This window comes from Myiozetetes cayanensis, unplaced genomic scaffold (genome assembly GCF_022539395.1).
Source record: "Myiozetetes cayanensis isolate MyiCay16 unplaced genomic scaffold, myiCay2020 scf3, whole genome shotgun sequence".
NCBI classification, from domain to species: Eukaryota; Metazoa; Chordata; class Aves; order Passeriformes; family Tyrannidae; genus Myiozetetes; species Myiozetetes cayanensis.
This window is the reverse complement of record NW_026087521.1, coordinates 51,865,176-51,885,880: the sequence shown is the minus strand read 5'-3', so window position 1 is coordinate 51,885,880 and position 20,705 is coordinate 51,865,176. Positions and strand designations below refer to the sequence as shown.

At 47.6% G+C, this 20,705-nt stretch overlaps 1 protein-coding gene across 3 annotated transcripts; it reads right to left on the bottom strand.

Moving 5' to 3' along the window:
- Window positions 1-199: 199 nt before the first annotated feature.
- On the bottom strand, window positions 200-19,223 carry TMPRSS6 (transmembrane serine protease 6). Of its 3 annotated transcripts, XM_050324920.1 has the most exons (19): window positions 18,817-19,223; window positions 18,558-18,679; window positions 16,741-16,897; window positions 16,422-16,564; window positions 16,161-16,228; window positions 14,735-14,919; window positions 12,020-12,061; window positions 10,848-11,052; window positions 10,366-10,502; window positions 9,691-9,803; window positions 9,114-9,223; window positions 7,882-8,027; window positions 6,863-6,961; window positions 4,758-4,871; window positions 4,355-4,471; window positions 3,472-3,640; window positions 2,803-3,074; window positions 1,999-2,135; window positions 200-1,304 (listed from the first exon to the last, which is right to left on the bottom strand). In XM_050324920.1, exons 3-19 carry the CDS (start codon window positions 16,895-16,897, stop codon window positions 1,146-1,148), a joined length of 2,373 nt encoding a protein of 790 aa, XP_050180877.1. In that variant the 5' UTR covers window positions 18,558-18,679; window positions 18,817-19,223; the 3' UTR covers window positions 200-1,145. The 3 variants fall into 3 exon arrangements, with proteins under 3 accessions (XP_050180877.1, XP_050180876.1, XP_050180875.1); XM_050324919.1 differs by having other exon boundaries at window positions 18,558-19,223; XM_050324918.1 differs by lacking the exon at window positions 18,817-19,223 and having other exon boundaries at window positions 18,459-18,598.
- Between the last annotated feature and the right edge of the window lie 1,482 nt (window positions 19,224-20,705).

Below are 20,705 nucleotides of genomic sequence, written 5' to 3'. Positions count from 1 at the left end.
CATCCCTAAATCATAACAATAAGTGAGGACTACCTGCCTAGCTAAAGGATCGACCCCATTGTGCTAGGGACACCTGTGGTGATGGGGTGGGCAGGGGTGTGGAAACTTATGCCAGTTGCCAGTGCCAGGACTGAAGTTTGGTCAAAAACATACAAACCCCAAGATAGGTTTTAACAAAATGAGGCAAACTAGAGCCAAAAAATCCTCAAATTAATTTTATTTCTAATTCCAGAGAGCAGTCTGTTGTGTATATATCCATACACACACACACACGTGTATATCTTTAGTAAAAAAACCAAACCCATAGCAGTTGCACTTCAAGCACTGTTCCCTAAAGCCTTCTCTTTCAATTCCAGCATTACCTGAGATAGGAGATGGAAGCAGTTGAGACACCCTTATGTTAATGGTATTTAGAAGGGCTGAGGGAAAGGGATGGGAGGCTGCTCCAGTGTTTTTACTGAGGGAAGTACAGCAGTGGAGGCTGGGTGCTGCTCCAGCAGGAAGGCAGGACACGTGCTTGGGGGCGCAATGCTGGACTCGTGCCTGGGAGTCAGTGAGACGTGAAGAGTTGCCTGGCTGAGCTGAACAGCACACTGAACAGCACACGCCAGCTAAGAAAAGAAGCAATTAGGGAGATGGAAGAGGAGGAGTGATGGGAGGGGAAGGGGGATGAAGGATAAGCAGCAGGAAGGAAGAGGGAGGCAGATTGATTTCACAGTTACTGGAATCTCTAACTACATCAGTCACATTTTCTTTCAGCAAATGTTCCAGCATAAGACTGTGGCTGAATCACATGGTTCATGAAAAGTTCAACTCCCCTTATTCCTCTTCTCAGAAACCATCAACTTAGGCCTATTGCTGTGTGTCATGTCATTGCCCCCAACTCCTCCTCCGCCTCTTCCCTTCCCCCCTCTCTTGGATGGATGGCCTAAAAACCCCTTGGGATGCTCCCTGTGAAGCACTGATAGGGAAGAGGTCTGCTTGCTTTTCTCCACAATCCCCACGGCAGCCTTTTCTTACCCTATTCAGAAGAGCATCCTGGGTCTGACAACATCCCACACTCTCTGAGAGGCAAGTGAGCAAGATCAGAAATGAGTGCCATGTGAGTGTAGGTGTGATGGGGAGAAGATAGAGATGCACTTTTTTCAGCTCATGGTTTGGTTTATCCAGCCCAGCACTTGAGTGATCCTGGTGTATACTCCATAGTGATTTGAATGTGCGCATCCCATTCCCCAGCTGACCAAACCAGCCAGAAACCATCTGCCACTGGGTTCTTTGCAGGCCAGCGGACCTCCAGAATCACCCTAGAGAAAAAAAAAAGTAAAATGTGGTGATGGTGATCCACCAGCTTCTCCTGCTGCGTGATTACACTGTCATTGAGTCCCTCTATATGCAGATTCTTGTATCCCCTCAGCTCATGCCTGGGACATCTACCACATTCCTTGTACCTTAGGCAGATGTCAAAAACAGTCTCCAGTGCAAACACCTATCTCATTCATTCCTTCATCATGCAAATTCCTCCCCCTTAGCCACATCCCAAGAAGCTGATTGCTCTACTGTTTCCTTCTGCTCCATATGGCATTTCCAAATATGTGGCAAGCAAGGAAGCCGGTGGAATTTAACTGGATACTGGGAGGGATGGGAGAGAATTCCTGGAGATTGATAGTAGTGAAGGAACAGACAGGTTACTGTGTGTGACAGGTGCTAAAGAGGCTGAGGCTGTAAGAGACTAATGTAGACACCTGACTTGAAAGTGGTTGGTTAAGAGTGAAGAGTGGGCTGAAATGAGAAAAGGATATGTTTAACTCTATTTGGATACTGTCTAAGGGAAGAAGCGGCCCTGAGAGCTGTCGTTGGCCACTTAGATCAGAGGAAGTGTTGGGGAAGGGTCATCATATGGTCTTTTAACCCCCATTTCAGGCTGTGGATTGCATTTGTGAGACTAGAGACACACTCCACCTCTGGCAGTCAACCCTGATCCCATAACTCCTCTGTCACCTGGCAGGCATCTTTCTTGCCCTTGTAGTACCCAGCACACAACATCCTGGGAGAAATCATGTAGTGATAGGCCTCACTGCAGATGTTCTGCTGGATGAGCTGCACGTCCACCTTCTGTAGAACATTGCTGATGTGCCCTGAAAGGTGGAGCACCAGAAGCAGTGCAGGTGAGTTATGGTGGAACTTCCCCGTTTACCATGATCCCCCAGCCTATGCCTATCTCGCTGCATGCTGAAACCTGCCATTATAATTTCTGTTCTGCTCTCCACTGGCATCACAATCTCTGACCTTCAGTAGTGCACTTCACAGAAGGAGCAAAATTCCCTTTCAAGCCTTTCCTTACAGAAATATTTTGTGGGCACTTCAGCTTTTGGGACAAGGGGGATTCTGGTTTGGGGAAACCTCTGGGTTCTCAAGAGTCCTGAAGTTGTTTCTCATTGAAATGGATGTTAAGCTTTTCTGTCTAAGTATGCAAACCAGAAGTGTCCAGGTCTATATAGTCTCCTGAGTGTTTCCACTCAGGAAGCAGCAGGAGCAAGTGTGTGAGTGGGTAAAGGCACTAAGCTGACCTGAAGGACTATTCTAGTCTTTCAGTGAAGAAACACACGCTGTTCTCATATAGATTACCAGATTCTCAAGCCTGCTTCTCCAAATGAGGTTTCAGGACACTCAGCAGGTAACTTTGGTTTATTACTCAAGCACGTTTGGGATGAACAGAAGCCTGGTCTGCCTACCACACATTTGAACCTATGCTTCTGCCTTGGTACTGCTACAGTAATCCACCAACAAAGACCTTCAACCTACCGCCTTCCTTGAGGGCTCCCCAGCCAGTGATCCAGCAATGAAGTCCAGGCTCAAAGAAGTGAGAAGGAGCAGGCAAGCAGATAGGCTGGATTAAAGGTGAGATGATCACAGGATGGTCCAGCTGGAGCAGGGCCACATCGTAATCATGGCTGTCCTCCTCGTAATAAGGGTGGAGGAAGAGGCGGATCACCTTGAAGGACACCTCTGTATGGCTGGTGGCATTTTGAAAGTATTTGCCCAAGTAAACGGTCCATATGGAGGGGGAGGCCAGCCTGTAGGATGCAGCAGAGAAGCATGGGATAAATACAGCATGCTCTGCTGGTAATGCTATCCCACCCCATCTCCGTGACTGGAGCCATGACAGCATGGGTACATGCCAGAGCCAAAGGAAAGGTGGAGCTGTGAAGCATTTTCTGCTAAAATTGACCCCTCAGAGCTGTTCTGTGAATTCCAACATTGCTACTTTTCCCCTGCATGCACACTTAAATACTAGTGCATGTATCCATACCCCTTTCTCCTGTTCCAAGCCATGGAGAAGCATGGCAGGGGTGCCAGATGATGGGTGCAGATGCCCCATGACATTTTCACCAGTCAGAAGAGCCTCCAGCTATGCATTACACGGCAAGAAATGCAAATCTTTCTATCCAGGACCCTCCCCTCTCCATTTACCTCTCATCTTGGAAGCAGTGCGCGGCTGAGACCACCCAGCGGTCAGCAATGAGTGTTCCCCCACAAATGTGGCGGCCCCGAACTTGTAGGCTGGCCTGCCACGGCCATTCCCCTTCCACAGAATTCAGACCACCCACAATCCTGCTGAGAGGGGCTTGCATCCCACAGTCTGAGGAAAAGACACAGCAGATACTTCAAGGAAGGAAGGGAACATGATATACTGTGCCTTCCCTTTGTTTCCTACTTAGTTGACTGAAGAGTTTGACCTCTAATCCCTTGCCTTACCCAGCCAGTAGATGCTTTATGTACTGCCCAAGACAGATGTAGTGAGCACTCCCTCCCAGTGTGTGTCCCTGCTGACACCTGCACAGTGCTCCCCACCTCCAGCTGCAGCCTGGGCACGCCTTTGGGGCAGCACACTGACTGTGCCGTCAGGAAACCCTTGCAGTCATTCCCTTTCACCACCTACCAAGGCTCCACAAAAAAACAAGTAGAAAAATTAAAACATAAATTCTCTCCCTGTCAGTGGCCATGCAGACATGGGTGGTTTTCCTGGCTGGAGCCTTGTACGATGGCATTACTTCACATAAGCCAACACTGGGGTCCAACTGTGGGTTGAAACTGGATTGTGAGACAGGACTATTGGACTGGATGCCTCTGCCTGAAGAAGATGAGCTCAGTACAGAGTTGGCTCGTTCCTGCTGACCCTGCCACCTCAGGATGGAGCAGGAGCACTGATACTGTGGGACTGGGGTGGGGAGAAGGTGGTGGAACAAGGGAGGGTAGGTGCTTCTTCTGGGATGGCGAGGGAAAAGGGGACAACCTGCAGCTGCTTGTCATCCTGAACCTGCCTTGGGTGACATGCAACCGATCATTTCCTCACCACAGTGCTTCTCATCGGACAGGTCCTTGCAGTCTGCAGTGGTGTCACACAGGGGGTTGGGTTTCTTCAGACAGGTCCCATCTTCGCAGCGGTAGGTGAAAGGACCACAGGGGACCCCTGCAAAAATGAAGAGGAGCCAAGGCTGAGGGAGGGCAGCTGGTTGTAGACATAGCCTGAAGTCCTTTAGGTGGGGCAGAAAAGCCAGCAAAGAGCTTGGGGAAACTCCATAAATGATGACAGGGAATTTCCTGAACAAACAAACAGCTCACAAACATCGTGAGCAGGTCAGGCAAGTTAACTCTCAGCTGGTGTCCTTATGTCACATGAAGGAATTATGCTTCTAGCAGCCTTGGCTCAAATGTAGGGGAAGTCATTTTTCATGCCAGCACTGTCCCCTCCCTACCTTCACTGCACTGCTCTTCGTCGCTCCCATTGACACAGTCCAGCTGCTGGTCACAGACCCTGCTGAACTCGATGCAAGTGCTGTCCTCATGGCACTGGAACTTCGCAGGACACACTGCATGGAAAGGAAGGACATGGGAATTAGACGTGCAAGACAAGGTGTGAGGTCGGGGTCCTCAGTGCACCAATAGTCTCTACAGACTCTTCCCACGCCTCATAAACTGTGCTTAGGACCAGCTCTGGTACAATTCAGCTGTGTAGCTTTTGCCTGACCTACATTGTAGGTATGCTGCACCCTGTCTTACACTTTGTTATTGCTGACTTAACTTTTCTTTCTTGGCCTCAGATCTGTCTCAGCACTATGTACTTGCTTTGAGGTCACTGGACTCCTCAGTTACCATCACCAGACCTGGTCTGCTTGCCTTGTTAGAGTTCTGTAGGACTGCATCTTGTCTGGTGAGGTCACTGTTCCTCCTGCCTTGCTATCACCCTCAGCTCATGGATCACCATTTCATACAGACCAGCAGTTCCCCTTGCAGGTGAGTCCTGAACAACACTGGAGTCCATGAGCTCTGGTGCCCACTCAGGATGAAGAGGGGCCTAAGATGCCTGTCCATCAATCACAGAGTTTGACTTCTGATCACACATTTCCATAGCAGGAACTTATCCAGTTTGGGTGTATTGGGTGTATTTATGTGCAACACTGATGATGGGACAGTACCTTCTGGGTATTTTCTTGCTGCAGTGACTGTAATTTCTTCATTAATTAACATGAGGATTCCAGATGACTAAAGGCACATGAAGGTCTGAGGCAACTTGAACACTGATTTTAAAGACAGGGACTGTTCCATACACACATGGAGTGAATAACCAGAAAAGCAACAGTATAAGAAAGGAAGGAAATTATGATGTTTCTCTTTTGTTTTTCAAATATGAGGGGATGTTTGAAAACTCCGAAAAAGTGTTTTTTTGTCAGTCTTGGTCTGTGTCAACCTGTGGAACTGAATGCCACAATATCCCTAGGGGGCAAGAAGCTACCAGGCTTCAAGAAAGGATAAGATTTTCATAAGGATGCAAATGTATACATGTCTACATGAGGGAAGCACACAAACCCTGATGTCAAACAGATGGATGATGGGACAGAGAACACTGTCAGCAAGACTGCAGACAATACAAAACCCAACCCGATCCTGTGAGAGCTCTCACATTTCTAGCATCGACTTAAAACTTCCTTGAGAAAGATTTCTCCTTCCTTTTTGTTTAGACTTTTCCTACACCTTCCTCTGAATCTTTCAGAATTGGCCACTGTCTCCAGTGGCTCAGGGATCTTTGTCTGCAAAAAAACAGCCATAGGGGACAACTAATGAAAAGTTAGTGATGCAATGTTAGGGCAACAATATGATGAGCCGCCCCCTCACACCAGGGATGGGAGAATAGATGAATTAGGTGTCATGTCTAAACCTGAATCACTATTCTTATAAAAATGGGGCTCTGCAGGAGCGCTAGGATGCTAAGGATGCTGTTTGTGTCAGCACTAACTGCTGTGGGCATGAAGAACTGACTGAGGCTGGTCAAGGACTTTGATGCTCCCAAACTGGGGCACAATATGCTCATGAGGATCTGTACAGATCAAATGTCACACATGGCCTGGGGGAAAGGAGAGAGAGAAAGGCAGCAGGTGGGCTTGGGTAGGTGTGAACTGGGAGGGGGATGCTGAGTGTGTGACAGCAGAGCAGGCTGTAGGCTGAGGCTGAGGTTGATTTTAGAGTCTGGGTGGGAGGAAAGCAGGACAAGGTGGGGGACAGCCTGGGTAGGTGGCTTCTTTCAGGCTGCCTGGAGCTCTTGGTGCATGGGTACTAGGAGGTTCTCCCCAGAAGACTGTTCTGTGCACAGGAGCCAGAAGCATTGCTGCTCCATCCAGAGCGGGCTAAAGCCAGAGAGCAGTGGGATGAGACTTTTGAGGATGCAAAGGTTTAATTTCCTGGAGGGGAAGTATGAGGCTGTGCCTAGGCTGACCAAATCTTTCCCAACTCTCCCTGCCTTTGGAGGAACAAGGGGCTGTGTCTTGCTGAGACCAAGGACCAGTGGGGAGAAAAAATCACTCACCACAATTTCTCTCATCCAGCCCATTGGGGCAATCTTTGATCCCATCACAGGCTGGCACGCACAGGCCATTCACCAAACACAGGAACTCCCCAGGACAGGCTGTGAAACCAGCAGAGAGTAGTTAGTGCCCAGTGACTGGAAACCTCCTTGTGCAGCAGAGCACCACGACTTGAAAGTGAAGCAGGGAGCTGCACACTTTCCTGACCACACAAGTGCTGCTGCAGTGTGCTGGCAGCACTCACTGTGCTCCCCAAAATCCACCTCATCATCTGCTCTTAACAAGGGCAAATGGAGCCCGGCTCTGCACCTGGCTCTTTCCCTGTTCTGCATTGTACCAATGGGCAATAGCCAGGATAACCACCTGCCTGGTATACCGTACCTCTGGATTAGTACTCTTTCATGTCTCCTGAATGCTGTGGGAAAGCTGAAATAGGCTCTTTGGAGTTGTTATTAAAACTTGGTTGGGACCTTGAAAGGGTTGGGGTTAGACACATGTTGGCAGGTGCATGTCTTCAGGGACTGGTATGTGTTACTGGCACCCTTTAGGAGGGAGAGGGTGAAACCTTGGAAAGACAGACTGTGGACAGCATTTTTGTATGTGTCTATGTGTATTTGGGTGCAGTTTTATTTGTCTCTTGTTTGCATGGATTCCAAGGTGAGCAGGAAAAAGCTCTCTCTAAGAGCTCTCATCAAAACAAACGTTGCTTCAAGCAGAGATGATTTCTCATTGAATTCCCAAGGCCAGGCAGTGATGTGGGCGCGAGGGTAAGATTTTAGACAACTCTCTGGCCTTGGGTTTTGTCACATGGGTGCTCTGGCAACATGAGGCAGGGCCACATGTGCAGAAGCAGCTTTGCACATAAATGCCTCTTCTTTTGGGGAGAGCAGTGGCACGTGCATCACTAACTTTTTGAGCACGTTCCTGAAGGGTGGATGGCACGTAGGGCTCACGGGATGTGCCTTGTGTTTCTCCTAGCACAAGCCACACCGCTAAGGAGTAGGAAGAAGCCTGAACTCACGGTCAGATTGGTTGTACAGGCTGTAAGCTGCCTGTACACCAGGGCCAGTTAAGGAGATCTGCGAGGTGAAGGTGATGGTGATGTCAGCAGAAGATGTGACTGGGATCCTCTCAGCATAGGCTTGTAGGGTCCGCAAGCCACACAACCTGAGGAGCAAACACAGGCAGGATGGCTTGGACAAGGAGGGAGGAGAAGACAACAAAGTGAGGCAAGGGGTCTTGGTGGGGCTGGGCTGGTAAGAGGGCCACACAGATTGGGTGTTGGGGGAAAAGCAGGAAGGCAAAATGCCTTCAATAGGCATGAGATAGAGAGTCCAGAGTGACCCCACTACCTCTGGACACTTCCCACTTTCGGGCAAGCACTGAATTCAGGCCATGCAAAGCAGCTCAGTTCTTATAATGCAAGAAGATTCTTCTTTGCCATCCTCTTGGAGAAACCATGTTGTAGAGATTGTGGCACCGACAGTTAAAGAGGCGAAGGTAGGGAGAGAAAAAGTTGAAATCCTAAGCCAGGGTAACATAGCTTCTTGATCAGACCCATCAAAGAAAAACAAGTTACCTCCAAAGGAACAGTGAAGAAGACCCTAATGAGATGGGTTGAGGGAGGTTTTGGAGGAAAAATGGCAATTTTGCAATAAGTGACAGGAAAACCAAAAGCTGTAGGTCTATCTGTCTCAGAGCCTGCTTTGGGGAGATGGGAACACAACAGCTCTCCACCATTTGTACCTGGACAGTGGTGATCAGCTATGTAGCCCCAGCTAAATATGGATGCTAATTTTGGGAAGTCCTGCAGGGAGAAGTGGCTGCAGTCAAAGCAGGAGGATATGAAGCTAAGGGGAAGATCTGTACGGAGGTGGATGCAAAGCAATGGCACACACAGATAATATTGCAGAGGTGGTGACAGGCAGATTTGCAAACACAGGAGATGTGGGAGGACACCAAGGTTACACACACAGGAGAAAACTAAGAAGCCTGATGCAAACAGCAAGACAGAGAAAGCAGGCTGGTAGCTCGAAGCAAATCTGTAAGAAATGTGTTCACTGGGGAGGCAGTGAACAAGACAAGCTGAAAAAGCAGAAAAGCAAGAGGCACCAGCAGAAACAGTGGCCACTGAGTGTAGGCATGCCTTCCTCAGGTATGGTGGCTGAAGTGAGCAGGGAAGCTGCAGAGGTTTAATACCAGTTTAATCCCAGGTAGGAAGTGAGAGACAGAAAACAAGACCCCAACACACACCTTCTGTTCTGAATTATCCACTGGCCTTGGGTACAGGGCAGGTCGTGCTTCTGTCTGCTGAGTGCATAGGCATCGAACCAGAGAGTGACTCCGTAGTCGAGGGAAGGGACCTACAGACAAGGGTGTCCAGAGCAGAGGACAGATGGCTCCTATGAGTGTTACAGCACACTCCATAAATCAGAAATGAGCATGGTAGATCTGAAGACCAAAAGTGTCTGGCCACACTGTAGGTCGGAAGGAAGCACCCTCTATACTGGGGTCATGCCATAGCCCAGGGTGGCTCTGCTGCTGGTGTCAAAGCCTGGCAATTCCTAGCACTCTAGTTCTGCTTTGAAGAACTCCTCTGGAGACCAGACTTCAGATTACTCCTCAGCTATGCATCTCTGTGCTGGTATGTAATATTAGATTCCTCACCCTTCAGAAACACCCCTTATGTGGAGGCTAGGCAGGCTACCACCATCTGCTTGCTTCTCATGATGATCTGACTCAGAGAAACGGGCTGTACCCCCCACAATGTGTGAAGTGCTGCCCAGGATTCGGGGATGGGTTGGATGCTCTTCTGGGAGCTGGCTCTTACCATCATGTGCCAGGTGCACTGCGTTTTGGGCGAGTAGTAACTGGGATAATGTGGGGTGCCGATCTTCCCCTGCAGCTCCAGGCCCTCCCGCAGAGTTATGTTCACTTCACAAGCTGTAAATACAGACATTCAAAGCCCTGCTGTCTGTCAGCTCAGTCTCAGCAAGGAGATGCCATGTATCCAGCCCATTAGAGAAGAGGATAAAAGGGACTGATGCTAAAGGTGATTGGGGTGTTCTGCCATCTCCCTTCAAGTGGCCATTTCTACCCAGTAAGACTTTTAGCATCCTTCTCTTCTCCAGAGAAGGGTAATAGTAATGTATGTTGCTGTCTTAGAGTCTTATGTAGAATTGACATTTATCTGTGAGTGCACGTGTATGTGATGTCCAGGCCACATCTGGTCTGTCCATTCATGAAAGCTTGGCCTTCTCTTAATCATGATCTCTCAGGCTATGCCTGACAGATCCTAAGCTATAAAGGCTTGAGCCACATGCTAGTGTGTGAGTACAAGTGAGGGAGCAACACCTAACTTGCTTTTTATTGACCACCTCTACCCTTGCAGTTCAGAGTGAATTCTGCCCCTAATAGGGATGAAGGACCTCTAGGAGCTGTGATGTTGTTGGAGATAACTTGTCTTCTCCTGTACCTAAAGCCACCTTCCTCCAGCCTTCCTCACCTTTGAGGGGCACCGCCTGTGCTGAGAGGATGAAGGGGTCAAAGTAGCTGTACATGGCTTTCTTCCACACAACGGACATGACAGGGCCAGACGAAAGGATTTCCACAATGGGCTCCTGCCGGCTGCAGCCATAGATCCTCAGGGGAAAGAGATAAAAGGATGGGAGTTCAGCAAGCCATAAACAAATGGAAGAGAAGAACGAGAAAAAGAGACAATGGAGGTCTGTGTTATCCACACACAGCCTATGCCTGCTGTGAGGCGCTAACTGAACCTAACAAAGGGCCAACATCGAGGCAGCTGGTGCTGCACAGCTGCCTGTTCGATACACATCCCACATCAGTGACTTCAGCTGATCAGCAAGAGGCAGGTTCTGCATCAAAGAGAATTTCCTCTGATGTAGTCTAACACCTTCCCCTGCTGTGGTGTCACGCCATCCTGCCTTGGCTTCCCCACTGTGTTCCCCCAGCTCAGGAGCTACCTACGAGGTGATGAGGTGTTTCTCCAGGGGCCCGGCTGTGTCATACATTGCCAGGCGGTCCCTGCAATCAGGGAGAGTCCACTCCAGGTGTAGCTTGATCATGTAGCCCTTGGGGCCACGGAGATGCCAAAGACAACTGGAGGCCAGGTAGTCAGGGCCCTCCAGCCTTAAGATGTCATCCTCTTGGACATAGCTGTACCTGTAGCAACCTGAATCAAAAGGAAAGATAGAGGGGTTTAAACGTTGGGGTGATCTAAATGGAGGCAAAGGGGGGCTTAGGGGTGGTTGTAAGGGAAATTAAGATTTGGGATCACTAGGGACATCAGTGTGAGCCCCATTTTAGGGCAAGGCTGACTCATCCCAGTGATCTCAATTTACTTTTACGTATGTTGTGGTGGCACTGATCCTTTCGTATGGTTGCCAAAGTTTCTCTCTATAACTAACCGTCCTTGGTTAAGCTAATACTACCTCAGGCTTTAAATATCAGCACAGCACAGTTTTCTTCCACTGGCTTTATTCTCTTTTTCACCTTTTTTCTTCTCTCAGCCCCATATTTTTCCTGGCTTTACATCTCCCTCATCTAATTTCCAGGTTTCAGAAAACTTTCACACCAGAATTTTCTGAGTAAATATCAGCTTAAAGGTGAGTTTCTAATAGCATATCTAATGCAAGCTGCCAGCCACAGCACTTACAACACTGTCTAAAATTACTTAAAGCATCTTCAAACATTGCTAAGACAACAGACTCCTAAACGACTGACAGCACATCCAGTGCAGAGCCACGCAGGAAATGCCCACCCCCTCCGCCCACACACACATTCAGCAGCATTGTGTGGGGCCTGAAACTAGCACTGTTGTACCAGCACACCAAGCTACTTGGCAGTTCTCATTAGGACCAGGACAAGATTATGGTGGGTGCATGACCCCTGGTAGCTGATATCTCTGTCTAGTGGAGGCCTACAGGGGCAGAGTTGTCAGGGTGCTCAGAGCCATCCACCACTCAGCTGAGTCATGTAGCTTCCATCTGGCCAGGCAGTGGCACTGGTGCTCCCTTGCTCCTACTCTCTTCTTCCCTTCCCAAGTTTTACAACTCCAGAAAGCCAACAAGTTTTCTGTCCCCTGTGAAAATCCCTCCCACGAAGTCATGAACTCAAAAGGAAAGGAAAAGGCAGCCTACCCAGAGTGGATTTCAGTACTGCTATGTCTTTCACACTGGATTCTGTTAGAAAGAAAATACATAAAGGAAGATAAACAAAAAGATAAAGTAGTAGAATCTGAATGCTAGCATGGGAAGTGAGGACTCCCTTCCTTCCTATGTAACTGGCTCATGTATAACTTCGGCATGGGGCATCCTCCAAACCTCTCTGTCTGCTCTTGGGGACCTGTTTCAGCCATGACTTCCCCAACCCATCTCTCTGCCCTCTGGCCCAAATCCAACAGCCCCAATTCATGCTTTCCAGCCCATCATGGACTTCACTGCTTTTTTCCTTGTCCATTATTTGTGTGCTATTCCAGGACCCCCTCCCAGGAGGGATAGGCACTCATTCCCCTCCTCTGGCAGCCACACCACAAGCACAGCCCCACTTCCCAGAGCCTTCATCATCTGCTCTCCCGGTTTAAAGAACCCTCATTGAAAAATACTGGAGTTACTGAGGGTGGAGAAGGAGATCTCTTTTGATGACCACTTGTTGATGAGCTACTCAACATCCTTATATCGTCCGACTCTGGAGAAGGGAGGTGCACAGAAAGTCACCAGCAAGGACTATAAATCTGTGCAAAATAGAGTCACAGGATGGACAGCACTTTTAAGAAGCTGGGCTTTTCTCCAGCCTCCCAGCTGAACTGGAATCAGCCAGAGATCAGGTGCTACTGGGAATAATTGCCAAACTAAAAGGCACTGTGAGGTCAGTTGGGTGTAAGAATTGCTGCTGGGGGCTTGCCTAGGTCAGGGCTTTGGTCTTCTGTAGCTCCTAAACAATTCTGTGGGGAAAGATGAGTGGTTTTGTCATAGCAAAAACAGATGTTGTGGAAAAGAAGACCCTGCAGACATAAGGCAGGCTCCTAGAAAAGCTCATATGCTGTAGGGAAGGGTGCGTGCTGAGCTGATAGTAAGTATTCTTGTATCTGAAGACAATATAACTGAGTTCATGTAGGGAAAAGGATGCCCTGAAAAGCTTTTGGGGAAAGGGGAAGCTGGTGTCCTGGGGCGAGTGTGGCTGTTAATAAAAATAAAGCACTGGAGATGTTGGAGAGGTTCCTGCACTAGTCAGTGGTTTGCAGCTCTGTGTCTCAAGGCAGAATGAATGTTTAGAGCTAAACAGGCCAGCAAATGAGTCTGTCAGAAAGCAATGAAGTGCTAATGACATGCTATTAACTGGCTATTTTTCACTCTAATTTTACAGGGCAAAGGAAGCCAGAGGTTAAGTCATTGGCTTGAGGTCACCCTGGCCCAGCAGTATTTGGTTTTTGGCTTTTGCCTCAGTTGCTAGACTGTGCCTCTGACTGGAGAGGTAAAGGACTAGGGAAAGCACAAGGAGCTGGAGAAATTGCAACTGGTGTGTTAAGTCCAAAATAGAAAGAAATGCAGTCTGATGAAATGAATAAAACAGTGAAACAGATGCAAAGGGAAAAAGAGGGAACTGGGAATAGCTAAAAGTATGGCACCATCATTTTTATTTGTTTATGGGTTACATTATGAAGTGAGGAAATAAAGGAAAAATGCTAGATGGGCTCACTTGGAAGGATTAAGCATATTTCCTTATGATATCTTTGTTAAGAAAGTTCATTTAAATTGGCTGAACATAAGGTCTGGTATGCTGGAAACAAATCATAAGTAGAAGGGACTGATGGTATCTGCGGGAGGAGACGTCTTCATGAGATGCTAATGCAGCTTCAGAATAAGATCTTAAAATGATGGTCTGGATAAGGGAGTGAAAATCAATTTGAGGAAACAGAATTTTCTTTACACCAAAAAAAATGACCCACAAAACAATTGGGAGGTAGAGGGAAAAGTTAAAGAAAATATGGGTGGGATATAATAAGAGAAGCTTCATCTTAGAAAAATGCAAGTTAGCATGTCTGAGGTAAAAAACCCCTGGGATGTAACATTTCAAGAGAAGACTTGGAAATAGGACTCCAGAGAGGAGACAAGAAACATAATGTATTTTAAAACCTGGGAGATTTGTGACTCTGTAAGAGGGATCAGACCAGGCTGAGAAGTTAAGCTTCATTATAAAGACCAAATATAAATTCCATTGAACTTGGATACATTGAATATAGACACATGCCTAGTCCTTTTCCTAACACTTATTTTAGAGCAGTTTTTGCATGGGTGGCTTTTTAAACAGTCTGGGACCTTCTTTGTGGGCAACAATAAATAATCCTTAAATTCATCAGATTTAAAATCAGTCAGGTACTGAAGTGGCAACAGTACTTTGTCTCAGAGGAAGTCTTAGTGGTGACTCAGGTATGTTGCTTTTGTTCCCTCTTATCAAATAGTCTGGAATAATCTCCCAAAGGAAAATAGGAAACCTAATTGCTTGCTATTTTTGAGCTGAGCTGATCAAAGTCATGACCTGTCTAATATCTTGCTCCAGAGAAGCCAAAGCCGATGGATGGAAAAAAAAAATTACATAGCCGATCATGGTCTGCTGTTTCTCCAATAATCTTTACTGCTGTATCTCCAATAATATTTAGTCCTTCAAAGGAACAATGATTTTTCTAAAATTAAACTTCATTTCTTCTCTATTAGGAAGAAATAAATGTACTGTATTTCTGATCCTTACTATTTCTTCTTCAGGTTTCCCCTTTCCCCTTCAGTAGTGACTCCTAACCTTACAAATCTCGGAGCATTTCTGACTGCTCAGGCCACAGGGGAGCAGCTGGTACTTACCCAGGAGAACTAGCGAGTCTGGGTTGACCCTGTACTCCGTCTGGTAGGACAGGCTGCCCGAGCTGTTGAAGCTGGTGGAGAGCTCTTGGTGGAGCACCGTGTTTACCCTCTCAGCAGTTGTTTCCTTCTGCTGACTCTCAGGGATTTGGAGGGTGAACCAGAAGAAGAAGGTCAGAGCCCCCTCTCTAACAGGAAAATATCATGTCAGATATTCTCTCTCCAGAATTACTGGAGAGACAAACCCCAGAGTTTAACAACTCCCCCCACACACACACACACTGTTTTCCACAAATCACACATATCTGTGTGGACGTTCCATCTCGCTGCTGTGACCCAGAGGAACATCTCTGAGTGGAGCAGGAGAGCTGCAATGTCCATGGTTTGAGTCAAATCATAGTGCTTTGTGGGAGGAGGCCTTTTTATGCCATCTGGCTTTAATGATGACCATATGAGCTCAAATTATTGTGATAATTAATCAGGACTGGTCTAATGAGTAGTCTAATTTCACGTAGAAATGACCTTTGGATACTACTGACCAGGGGTTGAAAAAAACCACTCAAGACTTCACTGTCTCACCTCCCAGTGGTGACAAGTGGATGATTTATGACTCAGTACCTTAACAAAACCCATTAACGCTAGGCAGGCTCAAGCTGCAGGAGACTGTGACTAGGAAAGCTCTGTTCAACCAGCTGGCTGAGAAAAATGGGTGGGAGAGGGCAAAGAGTTGTTGAAACAAACCTTTGTTCAGTAAAAGGCTAGAGGAAATGGTGCAAGTGAGACTTTTCTTTCCCCAGCTGAAAATGCAATTACATCAAAATTGGAATTTTTCTTAGGTGAAGGACAAATTTAGGGATGCATAGAAAAAAAAATCAGAAGCAAATGACCATCAGTCCAGAAGTTATTTCTGCTATCATGATCTATTTTTATGATCTGCAAAAATGTAGTCCCACAGCTGTCCCATTCCACTGTTATCCTATTCCCAGGTGGTCCTTGCTTCTTGGCTGGAATACCTTTTCCATGGTGCATTCTGACCTCTCCCTTCTGGTGCCTAGAATCAGGCCATAAAATTACTTCCTTGGATCAGACAAATTATTTTCCAGCTGCTTAGTTTCTACTGATAGTGCCAAGCCAATTTTTTTGTTTTCATCTCTTCCCAGTGAATTTTTTTCCCTCCCTTGAACTTTTGCCTCTCTGAAAAATTTCTCAGTTTTGGCTTTTCATCATCGCCTGGGATGAACAAGAACATAAAAATATCCTCAGCTCTGTTATGCTGGAACCATTCTGAATCTGGACTGACCAGCCTAGCCTGAAGCTCACGTGGGGGGACTGCAGAAATTTGTCACAGTCAGGTTTCAGTGAAACCAGAGTACAATTGACTGGAAGCTTTCACACATGAACAAGCAAATATGCTGTGGGTGCTACTCACCCAAAGGCATACACTGTGCTCGAGTTGTAATATCGACCCAGCTCTGTGGCACGAATCAGTTCCTTTAGCTGAAAAGAAAATGTCATCTGATAACTGTAGTGCAATGTTACAGTGGGAAAGGACCTACGGTCAATACGGGTTTTCATCCCTCTTGTTGTACAGACCCACCAAGCTTGTCCTTGGATGGGGGTACCTGACCCCTTCCTCATTCTACTCACTGAAAGGCCTCAGGGCCAGCTCTGTTCATGAAACTGCCCTTACCAGGTTCTGGAGCTTAGCTGACTCCAACCAGAAGGCTCTGGACTCCACCTGCCCAAGGTCTGGGGAGTACCGGCGATTGAGGACCTGGAGGCTGCCACAGTAAAACTGCAGGATGGATGGTTCCAGGTGCCATGGTCTGTAGTCTGCCAACAGAAGACACTAGTGGAATACCTTGGTAACAGAGAGGAGAGTGGGGGTTACCCCTGTGTATGAGTGTCTGAAAATCACTCAGAGTCATTAAAATGCTTTGGGCTGGGCATTGCTTTCACTACATCCCATTCACCTCCTGCAGGGGGGAAAAAAATATATGAATTTTTACCTAAGAAATACCAGGTTGCTGCAGCAGCTCCAGCCAGCACAAGAAGTGCAATCCCAAGGGGCACATAGCAGAGGCAGTGATGTGAGTTACTCTCCGATTTGTCATTTGAGAGGGAGCTGGAGTCTTCCTCCTGTTCCTCGGCCTCCATCAGGGGCATCTGGTGACACAGCATGCCATGGTCAGGCTGAGTTTTATGCTTCCCTTTATACTTGTCTCTGCAGGTGTTATGTCATCTCTGTCCTCCTCTCCCAAGATCTATAGCCCCGAGAGATCTCTGGGACCAACCATCAAAGACTTTGATCAGAGTTAATCTGAGTAAAACTCCTAAATCAGGGGAAGACTGGCTTCCAGGACACCGTCCTGTCTGCACCTCCTGGTAAATCCTTGGTTCTCAAAGGCATTCCCTGGGTTTTGGTTCTGCCAAAACCACAAATGAATACAATAATGCATTTTTTCAGAATGCAAAATGTTGTCCTCCCAGGCTGGGAATGGTTTTAAAACTGGTATTACATCGATCCAGAAGTAAACACCAAAGAAAATCTGTGACCTCAAACGTACGCAGAAGTTGCACGAAACAGCCACAGCCTGGGAGCCCAAAGTTGCACTTTGCCCACTGTGCCATTTTTATCTTGATCCCTTAAAGTAAGCAGACCTTGCCATTCCCACCAGACCATGTGTTCCCAAGCAAAGCTAATGCTGGCAGTGATTCACTAGCTGAGCTAATGAGAAGAGAGTATCTGGTTAATAATGTTCAGCCCTCCACCACACTCTCATTGTGTCAGGGAACACCTTCTGCCTTCTTTTGCCCCTCATCTACCCCAGGCTGCTTCTTTTGTTTCTTCCTGACTGCTTCCCTTCTGTCAGTCCCAGACTCTGAGGGTAAGAAATGCTATTGACCAAGAGAGCCACATTAATACTGCTCATCTTATCCACTTTATTGTTCCTTTCCTTTGCCACCACCCAGTACATGCCTTCCCCCAAAGGCATGCGGTGTTTCTGTAACTGGAGAGGAAAGGGATGTGAATGCATCCACATGGGAGGGGACAGAGGTCTTGGGGAATGCCTATGTCCTGTCTATGTGTCTGTGAGTTGTCTTCGTGCCCACTGTATGTGCATGTGGATGTGAGCTTGGAAACAGGAGTGCATGTGAGGGACTTGCTACAGATGTGGGAAGAGATGGCTGGCCTCATGCAATTTTACCCTGTGTGGATATCATTGAGCATCACTTCCTAAGGGCAAGGAGGCTTTTCAGTCTCCTTTCCCCCAGTTATGGAGCTCCAAGCCCTCCAGGCTGCCTTGCAACATGGGAACAATATTTTCAGAACATAAGCACCAGGTAACTCACTCTGGAACGTTAAACCCAGCCTGGTGAACATCATCACTCAGACAGTCACACATCCTCTTGCTCTAACACACCCTTCCAGAGAGGCAGGCAGTACAAATAAGCCCAGCATGGGCTGCCCTTCCTTGCTTCTTGTGGAGCACCTCTCTGTGCAACCCCTGGGGAGGATCTCCTTCCCAAGGAGCCAAGTCAGGCAGTGCAGGAGAGCAAGGGCACTTCTCCGCTATCTCAGCATCCCTTCAGAAATAGCAGAGATAAGCACACAAGCATAGATGGAGAGGCAGGGAGAGTAAGGCAGGAAGCAGCAGCAGAAGAGCCTCTTTGTTAGTAGATTTGATGGTAGACACTGGGGTTTCCCCCAGAGCTGCAGACCTACCTTTAAAGCCTGCTGCTTCCTGTGAGGCCTGGCCCATACCCCCTATGCCAGGAGCTCACACATGCATGGAGTGGGGAAGAAAGTAGGACATCTATTTACCCAAGCTCAAGGTCTTTGCTGCAATCAATAACCTGGTGTCATGTCCCTTCAGCTTGGCCTTTGTCCTGCACCGTCCTGCCCACGACGGGTCAGAGCACTCTGTACAGTACGTTTTTTCTTTTCTGAAATGGAGGGTTTGGAGGATTATAGGGGCAGAAGATCTGCAGGATGAGCAGGGGGAGTCCAGAAAAAGTCAGGGTAGGAGAACCTCCAGCTGTGCAGAGAAGAAAAATCCAGGAGGCTGGTACAGATAGCTTACGTTTTCCTCTTCAGGGGACAGGGATTTGCTGAGCAACTGCTGTATTCCTTAGCCACCCTCTTTGGTCCCACTGCAGGGAGAGGTGAACCACAGGGTGTGCTCCCCAGCACAGGGATGGAGTAGATTCTGTCTGGCAGGTGTAGATCACTGGAAGGAGGGAAGATGGCAGTAGACAGTGTGTCTGGTCACCTCAGTGGTCATGCAGATGAAAGGAAACCACAGTGCCTCTCAGTCCCAGCCTGCAAGACTCCCTCTGGTCTTGCATTTCTCGCTGCCCAATCTCCTGACACTGGGCTCCCCGCACTCAGTTGCACCACCACTCACTCCTCCCTGAAGCATTTGCTTTTCTTCTAGCCCCGGTCCTTCTCAGCTACTTTTCCTGCACTACTTCTGACTACAGCCCCACAGCTCTGTATGTGCCACTTTGATTTTCACAAAAAGCAGCAGCAATGCAGCTGGAGCAGAGTAAATAGAGCTATCTTGTCAATAAAGGAGTGGAGGGGATGGGCACATGGTTGACTCTTGACCTGGGGCTGAGATCCAGCCAGAAACATCAACACAGGCCAGGGCTCATTTGCGCTCATTTTGGCAACTGGGCAGGGATAGATGTTTTTAGCTTTGCCACTAGATCATGTTTGGTCTGGGACTGCATGAAGACCAAAAATCATTTCTGCAGTTGCCTCGTGGTGGATTCTAGTAAATAAATGTTAAATGTGGATAAAAAGCAGTAGTGTTTGACTGGGAATGCTTTCAGAACTGCTTAAGAGATTTGAGATCTGATTTCACTTTTAAAACTTACTCTGAGCCAAAATTTCCACAGATAATGTGGGACTAGCTGCATCACTAGGCATATATGTATTCATATAGAGCGTTGCTGAGTTTACACTATGAGGGCTTACCACAGTGGGTCAGAATGCAGCTGAGGGTATTTCCCAGTGCCAAAGACCTTACTTTTTGCATTCAACTTTCCTGGAAAGAAGAATCTTCCTTCTCTGGCGTTTTTAGCAGAACAAAAGTATGTAGAATCTCAGTCTGATCTATCTAAGCAAGGATACCACATCTGTCACCACAGGCTTTTGAATCAACCAAGGACCCAAAACCTTGATCAGATCTGACTTCAGAGGAATTCCTTTACTGCAAGTACCCTTTACTTTCTGTTTCTCCAAGTAAAAAAGAGGGAGAGGTGTGGGACGACGCTGAGAGTGATGTCTATTTATGAACAAGATATCTTGGAAAGAAGGAGATGAGAGATGTGACAGCTATCTGTGCTGTCTCTGGGCTTAAGATAAAGGGAGGACTCATGTCTGTGGTTGTTAGCTCAATATTTTCCACACTGATATTTTCCACACGGTGCTATTGTTCAGCTTTGGTTTGCCTCTGGTACTGATGGACACCATTGCAGCATGTTTCTGTGGTTTGGCAAACCACACACCATCGTTCGAGAGGGGACGGCTCGCTGTGTGACATTTCCAAAGAGCTCTTGGGGACCCAGAAGCAAAAGGGCCCCAAATCACTGAGAGTGTTATGCCTTCAGTATTCACAGCCTAGGTTACTCACATACGAGACCACATGACCTCATCTTCCTGGAAGAAAGGTCCAGTTATCGCCAGATCTGACATCGAGCACTTCCTGCCACAGTGTGTCACACATTCACACCCAGCATGGCTGCAAAAGCTGTCACCATTTTCACAAGGGGAGCAGAAAAGCCAGCAGGATGGTCCTCAGGGGGCTTGCAGCTTCCAACTCTGCTTTCTGTTTTAGGTGGCTGAGGGAAGGGAGTAGGAAGGAAAGCTAAAGGTATATTGGTCCAAGCAAAGCTTTACCTAGTTCCCTATTTAGAAAATCTGCTAATTGTTTCTCCCTACACCAAAGGACAGATGAACACTATA